This window comes from Neolamprologus brichardi, chromosome 9 (genome assembly GCF_056152115.1).
Source record: "Neolamprologus brichardi isolate AB-2024 chromosome 9, ASM5615211v1, whole genome shotgun sequence".
NCBI classification, from domain to species: Eukaryota; Metazoa; Chordata; class Actinopteri; order Cichliformes; family Cichlidae; genus Neolamprologus; species Neolamprologus brichardi.
In genome coordinates this window covers 6217830-6235340 of record NC_142112.1, presented here as the reverse complement: position 1 = coordinate 6235340, position 17511 = coordinate 6217830, and the positions used below count along the sequence as shown (strand labels likewise).

Sequence of the window (17511 nt, the reverse complement as noted above, 5' to 3'; positions counted from 1 at the left end):
TTGGTTTACTTAGTTTATTATATATACAATTTAAACTTTAATTACTTTTTGCCTTTCTTTTTCCCCATACAGTATACTTCTGTCATTTCTGTGTATCAGTAAGTAATATTAGTGAAATTTGGTTGGTCAAAGAAATGTAAACTTGGAATAGTTTTACATTTATAACCTAAACGTAGTTATTTCTCATTGATCTCATTGGCACCCTGCTAGCTGAGCTCCACACACTGATCCTAGTGCACAGCTTCCTGCCAAGCAGGACAGCACGACAAACAGAAGTGTTTATACATTTCTGTGCTGATGGCGTGCCTTGTCATCTGTTGGTGTTGTTGGCGGTTCTTTGTGCGAGTCCAAAGTCGATTTAATTCACAGCAGACATTTCTATGTTGTCCTTTTTTTGGACTGGTTTTCTGATTTTTCCTCTAGCTGTGAGCCATAATCATCAAACTTGAAACAAAAAAAGGCTTAGATGATCTGAAGCACCGACATTCTCTTAGGACAGTCAAATCTAAAAATGCACATCAACTAAAACATATAAAAGTAAGTTCTCCTTCAGTCTCCGACAGCCCTGTTATGAAGCGCCTCCCTTGCCAAATAACATCTGGACGTTACATTACCGCCATCTTGTGGCCGCAGTCGGCGGATTCAATCTCGTTGGAGTCTGGCTATCCCTTTAATGCCGTGTGTCCTTAACGATGATCGGAGTCCAGCAAGCTGACAGGCCAGCAGCTTTTTTTCTAGTGGTTTGCGCAGGTAAACTGAAGGAAGAGCTGAGGCAGTAGCTCTCACTATGTCTGTTCTAATAAATCAGGCAAGTTGAACAGGTGCAATCTCAGCAGCATCTAATATGTTTAACCAGCTTTGCATTAGAGAGTGACGGTTAACCATGTCACTCACCGCTCAAGCCTTTTAATTCAGAGGATTTTGTTGTTACTTATATATTTTATTATTTAAATAAATCGAGGTGTAGGTCTGTGTTTCTGAGCAGATAATTTTTTCTGAGCTGGTCTTTTCATAGACGTGGTCTCAGCAAAGCCACTACAAACATTTGCTCTATAGAATATGATGCTGGACAATATAAATAACTTCAAATGAGCTACATTTTTAGTCATATACAGCAGAAATATTAATCACTTTAAAGTTTCTGCACCCACAACAACAAGAACAACAGAATATTTTTTGGTAATATTTTCTTATATAGATAGATGGATGGATGGATAGAGGAAGGAATGAGTGCACAAAGTTGAAGGTGTCCAAATGTTTTAGTCACTCATGTCACACTCATGTGAGTTATCTTTTATGTAACTACCAATATTGGCTCATCATTTTTTGCGTTGTGCTACTATTGTTACAGTATTGGAAAGCTATCATGAGTCACAGCTAGATGAGCCTTTCAAAATGTAAAGGAGGCTTTTTATATGCAATGAAATGTTTTGAGCAGCCATCTATCACAATTACTCAATGATGTGTTGATTTGCAGGTACCCAGAATGCAGCCTTCGATATTTTGTCCAGTAAGTTATCAGAAATCTCCCCGCCCCCCTTAACAATGTTGGAAAAAATGCACACATTAAAAAACAACTCTTACACCCAATGTACTTCAGATGCCTGTAACTTTGACAATGTTCATATTATAAACATAAAGAAATGCATCTTTATGGCAAAATCAACCAAGGCTCTGAGACTTTCAGGTGGAAACATTTTTCATAAACACAAATCACGCAATATGAGTTTTAGAAATCTAAATTAATTTGCCATAATTTAAATCACGGTCAAAGCATGGAAGGTTCATTAATAAAGATATAAAAATCTCGTATGAAAACAGTCTTTGTTTAACGTTAACCATGTCTGAGATCTGCAAATTTACGCTATGCACATAATGTCACCTGAAATGGGTTACTTATTTCTTAAAATCATGTGAGTGACATTCTTTTTCAACAATAAACCATAGTTAAACCATAATAAACCACAATAAATAAACAATAGTTAACCATTTTGGGCAAATTGAGATGTACTTTATGGCTGTACTGTCAGGTCAAAGTCTTGAACATTAGAGTGTGGCAGCATGTAAAACCCCAGTAGAGTTGCTGAGGGTGTTCATGCATCACATCCATTTTCCATGGCAGGGACACTGCGGCTATACTACGCACTTGTATTCCTTCTGGTGGGATTGCAAAGAGGGCTGAATGACCCAGCAGAACAAGGAAACCAAAGGAAGATTAGCAATGACCAGTGAGTTGGTATTTATAAAAAAAAAATTTTTTTTACGCTTTTCTTTGAATATTTCATGTCATTAAGATGCCATGTTAGTCAGATGATCACGTTTGTGTTAAGCTTTGATTCTAAGAGAATAAATGTATTTGTAATAGTATAAGTCAACCCCATTTTTTTTAACCATTGCCTTTACTGACCTAAATATGAAATTGAATTTTGGACGTTTGAATCTTTAGGCCTTCCATGGTGTCAGATAATGGTCACCTTGTCTTCACAACTGGTGACAATAAAGAAATCCGTTTCCAGACCTCAGCATCAGGCCGGGTTAAAGTGGGAAATGAAGACCTCACTGAACTTTTGAGTCAAGTAAGCTTTCTTTTACCAGCAGCAAATATTCTTCTTTTGTTATTTTACAAGATCACTGCCTTCGTGCGATGGTCATTTCAATGATAGTAAGTGACTTAAGGCACAACGATTGTGATGGTATATAACATCCACATTTTGAAACACCCAGGGACAGCCTCAAAAAACAGAAGCAAAGGTCATGTCACATTAATAGTGAATGGCATCCTAACAAAGTGAATAAAAAATAACAAATTGCTTGAAAAGCGAAAATAATGTTTATAATATGTAATTTTTTCCATTCCTAGCAGACACGTATGCTCCCACACAGATAACAGTTCACTGTCTTATCCTAATCCACTAATTACTTTGCTGCTTTTGTTTCAATCTAGTAGTTAAAACAAATGTTTGTACTGCCACACGTACTGGAACAATAAAGCAATTTTCTGATTTCTCAGCCCAATAAATTCTCTCTGACTTTTGGAAGTATGTAATTATAACATCTCATCACCTTTTAACGACCAAACACTGCTGCTCATCATATGACACTGTGAATCATTAACACGTTAGGAAGCCAACAAAGCAAGACCAAAGCTCAGATACATTTGAGTCAGTACAGCATTAAATGTCCGTCATGCGCACACACTCACAATTGTTCAACATCTTTTTGATGAATAGTTTTATGAGAAGGTGCTAAGGCTAATATAGATAGAATGAATGCTTTTTTTGTTTATGTTTGGGGAGGAACATTTTTGAGTTATAGCTCAAAGATTTCTAAATTAAGATGCTGTATTATGACCACTGTAATCCGGCTGCAGACATGCTTGGGTCTTGGGCAGAAGGTGGGCTAGATGTCGTTGTTTATTTTCAATTTATTTCACTTCATCATTTTATATATGACATAAATAAACACAGACAGTCTGACAGACACACAGCTGTAATCTCCATGCTTATCCTTATCAGGATTGCAGGAGGAACCCTATCTATACCTGGAAAACTAATACTCAAATACTATGATTTATAATTCTCCCCTTTAAGTTTGTGTGTAAAATGAAGACATGTTTATGTGAGCCTAAAAATATCAAACGGTAATCAAATTTCATACATTTTTGGCAATCATATTAATGTGTTGACACATATTACTATTACATCTTCTTTCAAAGTAATAGACATGTTCTGATAATTAGATGATGTTGCTTCCTGGAGAGTACTTTCACACATTTGCATGTCAACTGCAGCATGACTGCATGTCAAGCCTTCGTTACTTCCAAGGTTTTTATAGTTGATAAAAATAAATACGTAAGTAAAACCTAAAAACAGGTGTAATAATCCTATAATATAGTTAAATTGGTAAAAGCCTTTTCTAAACAACAACAAACAACAACAGACAAATTTGCAAAGTGCTTCATAAGACAAGACAGAAAACAAGCAGCCCCAAAACATTTTTTTTTCAAAGATTTATTTATTGCTTTTCCAACAACATTTTAACCAACAGGAAGAGAGAGTTCAAATAAACTAGAGGAGGAAATTAATAAAAATATTGAATAGTAATGTATGTACATCGTATATGAACAGTGTTAGGGAAACACATAGATATAGTTATACATACTCTCCCATGTAGATCATTCAGATATTATTACAGGAAAAAAAAATATATAGATAAATAAAACAAAGCAAAACAAAACAACCCCCCCCCCCCAAAACCCCCCCAAAAAAGTAAAAAAAAACAAACCCAAAAAACCCCCCCAAAAAAAACCAAGGGTTAACAGATAGTGCTCAAGAAAAAGAAACAGGTATAACACAGTGAGACATTAGGTTTAAGTGCATTATTCCAGGGCTTCGGGCTGAAGTTTAGTCCAAGGGTGTCAAGTTAGTTAGAGAGGCATCCGAACTAGCGGTTGCAACGATAAGCTGTGTCCTCTTCAGTTCCAGTCCATTTAATTTCACATCTCTTCTCCTGTCCTTCTATTGAGCAGTCCAGCACTCGCAGACCCCCCAGGTTCTCTTTAACAGCTGCAACACTACTTCTCCCATACAGGTTAAATGGATATAGTCCCAAAACATTTAAGAAACGATAAAGGCAAAAGGGGACTGGCAGCATAAATTCAAAAACAGGCTAATTAAATGCATGTATAAAATAATTAAAAGAGCCTTGGCTAAGGACCTGACATTATGACAGGCCACAGAAGATCTGAAATATACTCGAGTATAAGTCCAGAGTAGGCCTTAAAAGGCTAAAAAAACACAAACGCACATGATTATTGTAAACGCTTGCAAAAATGTTCATGCAGTATTTTTTTCATATGACTGTACATTAGGTGGATGCTGAAATATTTTATTGCATAAATAAAAGCTTTAGCCTTTTTTAAATAATTTTCAGGGTAGTGATGATGATGGGAAGTAAATTCTTAAGTTAACTTTGTATTTGACTGGCAGCCATGTGAGTGGAGACCAAAAAATTTTAAAAATCTAAAATATATCTAGTTTATTAAGCTAATCTAAAAATGCAAACATATAAATAGTTTCTTTTTTTACCTCATTTACTTGATTCTTATCTGATACAGTGGGGCAAAAAAGTATTTAGTCAGCCACCGATTGTGCAAGTTCCCCCACTTAAAATGATGACAGAGGTCAGTAATTTGCACCAGAGGTACACTTCAACTGTGAGAGACAGAATGTGAAAAAAAAATCCATGAATTCACATGGTAGGATTTGTAAAGAATTTATTCATAAATCAGGGTGGAAAATAAGTATTTGGTCAATAACAAAAATACAACTCAATACTTTGTAACATAACCTTTGTTGGCAATAACAGAGGTCAAACGTTTACTATAGGTCTTTACCAGGTTTGCACACACAGTAGCTGGTATTTTGGCCCATTCCTCCATGCAGATCTTCTCAAGAGCAGTGATGTTTTGGGGCTGTCGCCGAGCAACACGGACTTTCAACTCCCGCCACAGATTTTCTATGGGGTTGAGGTCTGGAGACTGGCTAGGCCACTCCAGGACTTTCAAATGCTTCTTACGGTGCCACTCCTTTGTTGCCCGGGCGGTGTGTTTTGGATCATTGTCATGTTGGAAGACCCAGCCTCGTTTCATCTTCAAAGTTCTCACTGATGGAAGGAGGTTTTGGCTCAAAATCTCACGATACTTGGCCCCATTCATTCTGTCCTTAACACGGATCAGTCGTCCTGTCCCCTTGGCAGAAAAACAGCCCCATAGCATGATGTTTCCACCCCCATGCTTCACAGTAGGTATGGTGTTCTTGGGATGCAACTCAGTATTCTTCTTCCTCCAAACACGACGAGTTGAGTTTAGACCAAAAAGTTCTACTTTGGTTTCATCTGACCACATGACATTCTCCCAATCCTCTGCTGTATCATCCATGTGCTCTCTGGCAAACTTCAGACGGGCCTGGACATGCACTGGCTTCAGCAGCGGAACACATCTGGCACTGCGGGATTTGATTCCCTGCCGTTGTAGTGTGTTACTGATGGTGACCTTTGTTACTTTGGTCCCAGCTCTCTGCAGGTCATTCACCAGGTCCCCCCGTGTGGTTCTGGGATCTTTGCTCACCGTTCTCATGATCATTTTGACCCCACGGGATGAGATCTTGCGTGGAGCCCCAGATCGAGGGAGATTATCAGTGGTCTTGTATGTCTTCCATTTTCTGATGATTGCTCCCACAGTTGATTTTTTCACACCAAGCTGCTTGCCTATTGTAGATTCACTCTTCCCAGTATGGTGCAGGTCTACAATTCTTTTCCTGGTGTCCTTCGAAAGCTCTTTGGTCTTGGCCATGGCGGAGTTTGGAGTCTGACTGGTTGAGGCTGTGGACAGGTGTCTTTTATACAGATGATGAGGTCAAACAGGTGCCATTCATACAGGTAACGAGTGGGGGACAGAAAAGCTTCTTACAGAAGACGTTACAGGTCTGTGAGAGCCAGGGATTTTCCTTGTTTGAGGTGACCAAATACTTATTTTCCACCCTGATTTACGAATAAATTCTTTACAAATCCTACCATGTGAATTCATGGATTTTTTTTTCACATTCTGTCTCTCACAGTTGAAGTGTACCTCTGGTGCAAATTACTGACCTCTGTCATCATTTTAAGTGGGGGAACTTGCACAATCGGTGGCTGACTAAATACTTTTTTGCCCCACTGTAAATTTAATCACAAATGAAATATGACTAAAAAGAATCAAATCATGTTTTAGATCCCTTCTTTAAAGCTTTTTAACACTGAACCGTCTGTTATGGACTTTCTAAATGCAGATTAAAACCAACAAAGATGACATTGACGACATTAAATCTCACGGAGGAGCCGTCCCTCCTGATATCACCAACAAGTTAAACCAGCTTGATACCAAGGTAGGACAAAGATAGTTCCTGGTGGTAAATAAAATCATTTTTAATATTGCCATTAATTTATTTACTACTGTTTGTGTTACTTATGTTCACTTCATTCCTTTTATTGTTCCATCAATAATTTTGATTCAGTAAAGTGCTTATAATAAAAATGCAGCCATTGTCATCAAACATATGTACACTGCCTCTTTTCTTTCTTTTCAGGTTTCAACACTTGAGAATAAAGTGGTCACACTTGAAGAGGTGAGTCAGAAAAAGTCAAGAACTTCTATTGAAGTTGATGGTCATGGCTTAATCTGTTTACCATACCTTAGATATCATGTCTTCCCTTGTTTCCCCTTGCAGACAGTGCAGAGGGTGTCTTGCAGCAGTAATCCCTGTCAGAATGGAGGAACATGTCTCAACTTATTAAACTCATATCACTGTATGTGTCCCGGCAACTGGGGGGTGAGTTCAGTATTGTTCTTCATATTCTTCATAACTTTTACAGGTTGTTATGTATGGATTGTAGACATTTACCAAAGTCGTGGTTAGGACTGTTGCCTCGCAGCAAAAAAAGTCCCCGGTTTGAGTCCACCGTGTGGATGGACCTTTCTGTGTAAAGTTTGCATGTTCTCCCTGTGTCTGCGTGCCTGCACGCTCCAATGACATGCAGTAAGTGGGGTTAGGTTAAGTGATTATTCTAAATTGCTCTTAGGTGTGAATGTGAAGGGTGAATGGCTGTCTGTCTGCAACCCTGATATGGATGTGCAGAAGAGAATGGATGGATTAATACGTGGGTGTGATATTACTAAATAAAATAATACCCAGAAACCTCAAACACTAATCCCAGTACTGTTTTAGAATTAGAATAGAATTCAACTTTATTGTCATTGCACATGTCACAGGTACAGGGCAACGATACTATGAGACTTTACTGTGTTCCTTTTCGTTGGGTCCTTGTTTTCCTGCATTATATTTTGATAAACCCATGTTTTCTCTTGCTCCCTCTCTCTCTCTCTCTCTCTCTCTGTGTGTGTGTGTGTGTGTGTGTTTGTGTGTCTGTGTGTGTGTGTTAGGGTCCTAACTGTGCAACAGATGTAAATGAATGTCAGGTCTATTCAGGAACGTCACAAAGCTGTCAGAATGGGGCAACCTGTGTCAACACTGCTGGATCATTCACGTAAGTCTTATGCCTTCCTCTTTTTACTTACATATTCTATGAGTGCTTTACATTATGCTGGCTTATGTCTCCTTGTGTCTTCTTTTCTTATCTATCTTTTGATCCATAAGACTTTCTCCTCCACATCCTGAAGGATTTCCATTTTTTTAAGAAAACCTTGATGCCATTAGGATTCAATAAGAAAACAAAGTAATGTTTATTTATCAAGCAGTGTAAAGTATGGATGCCAGATGCACTCATGATACCCACTTGGTATTAGTATTGTGTATATGTAAGATTAGACAGCAGAGGTCCAGCATAGTGTGTCCTTATCTTGTAACACACAGATAGCTTTACAAACAGTGGACAAAGAACGTTTTGGTAATTCTACTTCTGTACACCTTGACAGTGAATTTGAAATGAAATAATTATGTTTTTTTTTAACACTTGAATGAAAATCCAGAGACTAAAGTCTAGAACCCATGAACATCAACAAAAGTTGTTTCTGATGCTCTGCCAGGCCTTTACAGCAGCCACCTTCAGTCATGCTTGTCTTCAATAACTTAACAGCATGCTGTACTGGGTAGAGATCAAGTGACTCACTTGGCCATTTCCCTTGAAAAGGTCTTGGATTGCTTTTTCAGTGCATTTTGGGTTGTCATGCTTTTGCACTGTAAGCATTTCTGATCAGTTTTATGGAATCTGACCATTCAGGTTTTAGCCTGATGCCCAGTCAGGAGAACACATATCCCATATGATCATGCTCCTCTTTGTATGCAGTTGCAGCTGTCCTCCAGAATGGCATGGGACTCTCTGTATGATGCGTTATGATGACTGCAGGAACGCAGGCAGTGACTTGTGTGTACATGGCTTATGCATTGATGCAGATCGAGTCATAGCTGGACAGGTAACTACTCGCCTACCCTGTATCTATCTATCTATCTATCTATCAATCTGTTGTTGTTAAGTGTTCTCACTGACTTTTGCTAATTAACAGCCTAAATACCAGTGCATTTGTGAGAGTGGGTGGGAAGCTCCAGCTGGGAACCCAGCGTGTGTGGCTGATGTTGATGAATGTAACCTTCCCAACAAGCCTTGTTCAACCAACCCAGCTGTTCCTTGCTACAACACCCAGGGATCCTTCTATTGTGGAGCCTGTCCCTCTGGTAGTGCTTAATAACATAACAAGCCAGTTCTAAATTAGCATTTGGAGACAGGACAGACAATTGATGCTAAAACAATTAGTGTAACTCTTTGTTCAGAGCTTTAGCTTTTAATACTATTCTTTGCAGTGATGGCTTTATACCACACAAGTGTTAAGCACTAATTAAGCCATTTGATGTTTTTTTGTTGTTGTCACTTACTATGGTTTATTTACAGTTAACACTTGTCAGGTTATTACAATCCTATATCAGAAATGGATGAATGGATAGAATGAAGACATTTTACTATTTCATGCAAAAATATGTAATTTGATGGCAGCAACACGTATCAAAAAGTTGAAACATTTTTACCACTGTGCAGCATTCCACCGTATTTTAACAACAGTTCATAAACTAATGGAAAATGGGAACAGCAGATACTGGACTGTTCTCTGGTTTGTGATTCTACCTGTCAAGAGGCCTAGATCTTCTTTGTTGGATTTTTTGTTTGTTTGATGTGTTGTTTGATTTAGCACAACAGAACAGTTTTCGTCTTTACTTAAGTCAAATGAGCTTTGACTCAGAGAAGACGACTGCATTACAGGATTTCTTTTTTTGCATAACAGAGCTTTAACCTGCATTTATGGATGGCACCAGTGTTGGTCAAGTTACTTGAAAAAAGTAATCAGTTACTTCCCCCCAAAAAGTAATCCCGTTACTTTACTGATTACTTATTTTCAAAAGTAATTAATTACTTAGTTACTTAGTTACTTTTTAAAAACACGATTTACAACCTGAATAGATGATAAAACAATCGATCTTTCAGCCCAATTCTACTTTTTCTGCATAATCCATCATACAAAATGTAATCAAATGGAAAAGTCCTTTTTTAAAACTTGTTTTATTAGTTTTAATCGTTTAACTTTATGCATCAAGCAAAAATTTAATTATATGCAACATTCTCTGACTGGAAGAAATTTGTTTAATATTTAAACCTATTTTCTGCACATTCCAGCACATAAAATAAAATATTTTGTGTGTTTACACTCAGTCTTTCAAATAGATGCAAGTAAAACACAGCAGAAAATAAATAAAGTCAAAGACTAGCGGTCCTGTTGCTCTATTTTCACCTGTAAAGCAGGAGTAAGTTAGGCGGAGGTTTACCCTGGTGCAGGTGTGCAGCGGTCAGTGGAAGAATCCGCGAGTTTCTCTGTGAATTTCCCATTACGTCATAGCTTGCTTGGAAGTTTAGGGGTTTTTTTCGCTGTAAAAAGAAGTTTTCTTCCCACGCACAACGGACACTAATGTTTTTGTCACTTTTTATGGAATCAAACTCAAAGTAAGGTCAGTACTTCCACGCTTTAAACGCTGCACGCTCATACTCTCTCTGCACTCGATATATGATCCATTGTTGATCTGCACACAGCTGTTGTCACGAACGTCGCACTCGCTTACGTCACTGTCATGAGACATTCTGCAAAAAAATCACGGTTTTAGTAACGCAGCGTTCCTACGTGAAAGTAACGGTAATCTAATTACCGTTTTTGCAATAGTAATCCCTTACTTTACTAGTAATCGGATTACAGTAACGCCATCTCTGGATGGCACAGCAAACTGTGTTCACAGACATTTGTTTCTGAAAGTGTTCCCGATCTCATACAGTGATTCCTGCCTGTTTTTAATGCAGTAAAACTTGATTCCCTGAAGAACCTTTTTAGCTCTGTCCCTTGCACAAAGAGATTTTTCCAGAAATATTTTGATGATAACATGTAATGTAGACGATGAGATGTTCAAAATCTTCACAAATTTCAGTTCAAGAGCAATCTGAAAAATTTCCACAATTCATAGACACAGTTTTGGGGTTTTTTTTTTGGCAGATTGGTGTGCCTCTGCCCATCTTTACTTCTGAGAAACTCTGCCTGTACACAGTCATATGACATCCCAACTTTTATGAGTTATGTGCCATTAAATTCAGACTTAGTTAATATTTTCCATGAAGTAGTAAAATGTCTCAGTTAAACATTTAATATGTTTATTATGTGCTATTATCAGTAAAATGTATTTTTTATGAGATTTTTACGAGTAATTAGAAATGATGTTCCAAGATTTGTTTTAAAATTTAAAAGTTAAATAGCATTTTGCATCTTGTGCTATCCCAGTTTGCTAATGAGTTGTTGAGATTTGTGCATATAAATAGATTTAAGATTTTTCCTCTCATTTTGTCTGACATGTCTTAGGCTGGCAAGGAAATGGTTATAGCTGTCAGGATGTGGATGAATGTTTGACCAATAATGGCGGCTGCTCCACTACTCCAATGGTTCAGTGCTTGAACACTATGGGCTCTTTTCACTGCGGTCCCTGTCCTCCAGGTAACTCAGCAGAGAACAATACTGAATGTCATGCATATGTGCAGGAAGATTACCTATAGCTTCTACGGCTTGGCTCCACTTAATCCCTGAAATTGCTGGTGTACTTAACCCAAGTAAAAAGCTGCGCTTTTCAGTAAAACATTTTGAATCACCACATAGCCTGACAGCACCTGGTCCAAGATACTACATAACATGCCATAGTACAAAGTACACAATACTGTAGCTGTAAAAGAAACATTTACAAGATACGTGGTGTAGAAAAAAACTAATTTAGTTTCATTTTTAATACAAAGTGCAATGGAACTCTGGATATTTAAACTAGTGATGTGTTGGTCACGAAGGAAATGGCTCTTAGAGCCGACTCTTTGAAGTGAACAACGCCAGCAGGCTCCTTATTGGCAGCCGTGGGTTTTGGTTTTTTTGCTTTCTCTCTCTCTCGCACTTTTTTCTGCTTTAATCTGCACCCGAGCCTTGTGCTTTGCGCTGGGAAGAGGGGGAAGGGGCAGTAGTTACACTCGCAGTAGCACAAGAACAGAGTGGAGGGAGAGACAGAGAAAGAGAGCCAGGGACAACAACGTCACATTAGAAAGGTATAGTAATCATCCACAACTATTTTCAGTTGCAGATGATAAAGGATTCAGAAAGTTTATTCATGCAGGTCCATATGACAGAGGATGTGCATCTTCTTTTTGTTTTCATATTTTAATTTATATTTAATTGTGTTGTGGTTTGCAGTGTTTTGTGTTGTTTCACTTTAAATTTGTTTAAAAGGAAAAAGCTGAAAATTTAAATAGTTAAAGGTTGAAATGTAAATAGTTGGTTTTTGTATTATATGATTTACTTATTACATTTTATGTGGAGTGAATAAATAAAAGTATATTTACGGTGGCCGCTAGAGACAAAGCATGTACAAACTCCAAAACACTTAAAAACTCCAAAACGCGTACAAAACACAACAGAAGTGCTCCAGGATGCTAGGGGGCAGTGTTGAGCTTTGTTACCAAGTGGCTACACAAGCCAGGAAGTAGCAACGACCAGATTTGGTGTGTGGTAGTAACAGGTAAATGAACTTTTTTTTAAAAAATTATTTGAATATATATGAGTGCTTGTGTATAAATACACAAACAATACACACATGCTTTCAATTGTGTAATTTAAGTGATCTAGTAGCTCTGCTTTGGTAGTTCAGTTAACGCTAGAAATGCGTTTTGGAGTTTGTACGTGCAGGGGCCACTGTATATTTTTATATATAAACATAAAAATAAAACCACAGGGTTTTTTTTTTTTTACATTAGTAATTCCTTTTGTGCATAATTTTATATTGTTGTTAATAATAAATTAATTAAAGCAACAAAACAACCTGAAGAGCCGATTTGGAGCCGAAAGAGCCGGTTCTCTAAAAAGAGCCAGAAATCCCATCACTAATTTAAACTCTAATTCTTTAAAATGTAAATATTATAGCTGTGAAAAATTGCTTATTACTGCATGTTGAGTATCTGCCTGTAAAAACTCTTTGTAACTCTTGTCTGTTAAAAATAGAAATATTTTTGTTACTTAGTCAAATAGCTGGGTGACTGACTGTGGCTCATCAGATGTGAAAGCCACCGTCTGAGAGCACAAAGTGTCATTTGCACTGATAACTCACAGATAACTCCTCTGTTTTTGCAGGCTATGAAGGAGATGGGAAAGCATGCACACAGTCTAACATCTGTGATACTAACAATGGAGGCTGTTACCCATTAGCCACCTGCAGCTCCAGCCCTGGTAAGAAAAATGAACAAAGAATAAACAAAAGACAAGAAAAAAGAAGCATGGGTTTATTGCTTTATATGTCGACCAAATAAGAATGAAGCATGAGCAAATAATACCTACTTACTACTGAAAGAATGAAATAAGTACTATTTATTTCTTCTTTCTGTACTTCTTCCTGAAATTTTGCTCAACTAAGAGTTATGTATGCATCTGCTCATCTGATTCCCCAAACATCATCAGTGGTCACCAAGTCTGATCAAACCCCTTTCTATTCAAATCTCTTGCATCCACCAGGATCAAGTCTCCCAGTCTGTACCTGCCCACCAGGCTACATAGGCAATGGATATGGACCAACTGGTTGCACCCAAACCAGCAACATCTGTCAGACAAACAACCCCTGTGTCAATGGGCAGTGTGTGGTGAGTGTGTGCATGCGCATGTGTACTGGAGTAAAAATTAGGAAAAGAATTGTGTCTGTAAACAACACTTCTGTGGAGTCTGATATGACTCCCTGTAGCTTCACTCCTCCTGTCATCCCCAAACCCCCCATCTCCATAGAGACTGTTTGCTCCCAGACCCTCAAAAACAAACCAAAAATCAGCAAAAACAAATTAAGTAGAACATTTCATAATAAAAGAATATTGTAATAATGCCCTCAACTACACCTAACAGTAAATCAACTAAATGTGAACTATTTAACAGTAAGTTTCTCACTTCTAAGTTCCTGTTAGTAAATTGTTTCATAAATGATTAACATATTCACTCTGCTTTGCCCAGACCGAGTTACAGCAGGATTAATATGTTAGTTCAAATGAATCATCAGGCGATCTCTGGGACTACTGGGGTCTGTTGGCTCCCTGGAGGCTGGAGAACTGCGGTTGCCTTTTTGGAGTATCTGGGTCTCTGCCTCAGTTGGTGGCGGTGGGTGACTGGGGTGTGCCTGGGCTGCTTGTGGTGGTGGGTTCGGTCTCCCGACTGGGGAACATGACTCTTCTGGGGTCTGGGGGTCTGTGCCCTCTTTGGCTGCCTTGCCGTGCAGGGTGGCTGGGGCCCTGAGACCCTGATCTCAGCTTGCACCAGGGTGGCTGGGCTCTAGCGGGGTTCTCTGGGACTCCCACCCCCTTGGCGTGAGTGCCCGATCTATGGCCTCGCTTCTTCTCCTGCCGGGATGGGCGTGCTGATATAGCCGAGATGTGTCTTGGAAAAGCAAAATATGTTTGGCACAACAGTGCATTCATATCATAATTCTGATTGCAGAAGCTGCCAGACAGGACAGGATTTAAATAAATAAATAAATGAATGAATCATGACCTTGAGTCTGAATCCTCAAAGCACATGCAGAAGAGAATCTTTCTCACTGGAAAATTTAAAAAGTGAAATAACTATTCTGGGTGATTTATCATCCATGGAGATGTTGAAAATGACTCAACACTGCATTTTATTATACCCAGTTGGCTTCTTTCAAAACATAAATGATCCCATTCATTGTCCTCATCACACTCTGGATATTGACATATGGTATAGAAACTGAAAACCCTCTTTTGTCAGACCAGGTTCTGTTTTTGATCAGGATTTATTTGTATAATAATAGACTATACAGCACTGCAGAATAAATTGTCTTTCTGAGAATGTCACTAAGTTTAAGGCAGTGATCTTGTTCAGGACCACATGCCACCACAGTGCAGAGCAGCTGCCTAAACTTTAATCGCACAGAGGTTGATTATTTTCTTAATAGCATTACGTCCTCTCTGGATACTGTGGCTTCTCTGAAAAAGGAGGCAACAAGTGAGAGATGCTCGACTGTCTAGTATTACTCACAAACATGCGCCTTAAAACAGACAACCCATAATCTGGAGAGGAGAAGGTGTTGCACTTATTTAGAAAATCTTTGTTTAGCCTGGAAAACAGTTTTAAACATATAAAAAGAATAAATATTATATAACAATAAATAAATTGAATTGATTTTGGAATAAGGCTGTGACATGACAAAATGTGTGAATGTTTTCCAGGTGCACTGTATTTTTGGTTCCTAGAGTTTTTAAAAGTAGAATGTGAGCCAGAGCCTTCAGATGTCAGGCTCCTCTAGCTCTATAGTGAAATAAAATGTACCACGAGAGATTTTTTTAATTTTTTTGATGTGTCATATTTATTTGAAATGTGTTTTTATATTTACTGAATGAATCTTTGAATGCCTAATAAATCCTTGATATGAAAACAAAGACAAATCCATTTGCAAACATAAAACCTATGCTACCACAGGACATCACCTCAAATCCTGGCTACATCTGCAACTGCAACTCTGGCTGGGAAGGCGTGAACTGTGACCAGAATATCAATGAATGCTCAAGCAATCCCTGTCAGAATGGAGGAACGTGTACCGATGGCGTTAATGGTTTCACGTGTACTTGCACCACCCAATGGACTGGCGCGTTCTGTCAGACTCCTCAGCAAGGTAATGGGAAGGATGGGCTGAGAGGGTGTGGATAAACTGAAAACAGATGAGGAGAGGAGAGTGAATGTGACACGGAGAGGAAAACGTCGGGAGCATAGAAAATAAGCTGCAAAGTGCAGAAATACATTTATTCATCATCTGTCTGTGGCCGAGTGACTCAATAATCACTTTATATTACAGAAATAGAACTACAGTGGATTATTTTGTTTTTTATTATTACACAGATAAATCGTAGCTTTACGCTTCAAACTACGTTAACATGACTTGTCCTTTAAAATGGTGTGTGGTTAAAGCTTAAGAAACATAATTGCAAACCAGTAAAGATGATTTCAAACTTCAGCAGCATGCAAGCTAGCTTCTCTCACAAGGACGATATAAAGGTTAAAAACCAGTGTGAATGTGTGTTGCAGTATGTGGAGGGTACCTGACTGGCCCTGCTGGTTCCTTCAGTTATCCTAACACCCCAGGTCACGATGAATATGATCACGAGGTCAGCTGTGCATGGGTGATCCACACTGATGCAAACAAGGTGTGTTCCTGTTCCTCTCAAATTGAAATCCTAGACAAAAAAAAAGTTTTTTTGTTTGTTTTGTTCTGTTTTATTTCGTATTTTCATGATTTGGGTTTGTGAGGTGGTAGTAAATATGGCTGTGAAATGTGTTAAATGCTTACACATCTTTGGCCCTTACTAATGTTTACTAATTAGTCATTTATTTTCTGTCTTTTCTTCTAGATCCTGCGCATTACCTTTCCATTCTTTGATCTGGAGAACAGTGCCAACTGCAACTTTGACTTCCTTCAGATTCACGACGGGGAGAGTGCTTCAGCTTACATGATCGGAAAATACTGTGGCCAAAATAGCCCTGCAGAGCTCTTCAGCTCCCATAATTCTCTGTACTTTTGGTTTCGCTCTGACCACTCTGTCAGTGCCGGTGGCTTCACAGTTGCTTGGCAGTCTCAGGACCCAGGTCAGTACAGTTCAAGTGTTTTGGTCTTGAAATTTGAAATATTTTGAAGCTTGAAGCAGGAAAAAAAATTGTCATGAGGTTGCAATTGCAATTAAATGTGCCAACAAATGAAAAAAACGAATTTATATATTTAAATAAATAAATAACAAAGACGCAGCCAGCTCATTTCAGTAATGGCTAATGGCAAATTTGTGGGTCATAAATGAGCAAAGTTGTTTGTGAGTGTTTTTGTTACACTTTTAATTAGTAGTTGATAACCAAAAAGCTGAGCACAGCATTTACATTTACAGTGCTGTCTTTTAAAATGACATCCATATTATAACTGAATGCCCATATGATGAAAAATGTATGTATGTGTCATATTTACATTACATCACCCCTCTTCTTGCAGTCCTTATCATTTCAAATAAATGAACACACACACCACACCACACCTGGCTGTAACTTTTTAAGACCCAGGCTACGTCCACACGTACACGGGTATTTTTGAAACCGGAGATTTTCCGTTTTCGTTTTAAAAAATAATCCCGTCCACACGTAAAGGCAGAAATGAAGGAAAACGCTGCTAGGAACATGCCAAAGCAGCAGGTGGCGCTACATTCCTAACCTGTAGAAATGTTGGCCAATCAGAAGTCTAGAAGCCTCAGTGGGAAATAGTAAACAAAGCTGGGGCATAGAAGCAGAACCGAGTCGTATGTGTGGAGGGACAGTAACTGTGTGTATATGTAAGCATTTAAACACTGCAGAGACAATTAACAGTAACAGTA

The 17511-nt window shown here is 38.4% G+C and overlaps 1 protein-coding gene across 1 annotated transcript in view; it reads left to right on the top strand.

Annotated features, from left to right (window-relative positions):
• Positions 1–2115: 2115 nt before the first annotated feature.
• The window catches only part of cubn (cubilin (intrinsic factor-cobalamin receptor)), an 84422-nt gene continuing 69026 nt past the window's right edge, over positions 2116–17511 (top strand). The window contains exons 1-14 of the mRNA XM_087845859.1: positions 2116–2228; positions 2447–2576; positions 6828–6923; positions 7125–7163; positions 7266–7367; positions 7979–8082; positions 8842–8968; positions 9059–9227; positions 11441–11572; positions 13241–13336; positions 13619–13743; positions 15584–15776; positions 16187–16305; positions 16510–16744. Of these exons, the coding sequence (XP_087701985.1) occupies positions 2116–2228; positions 2447–2576; positions 6828–6923; positions 7125–7163; positions 7266–7367; positions 7979–8082; positions 8842–8968; positions 9059–9227; positions 11441–11572; positions 13241–13336; positions 13619–13743; positions 15584–15776; positions 16187–16305; positions 16510–16744 (1780 nt within the window). The remainder of the gene's footprint in view (positions 2229–2446; positions 2577–6827; positions 6924–7124; positions 7164–7265; positions 7368–7978; positions 8083–8841; positions 8969–9058; positions 9228–11440; positions 11573–13240; positions 13337–13618; positions 13744–15583; positions 15777–16186; positions 16306–16509; positions 16745–17511) is intronic.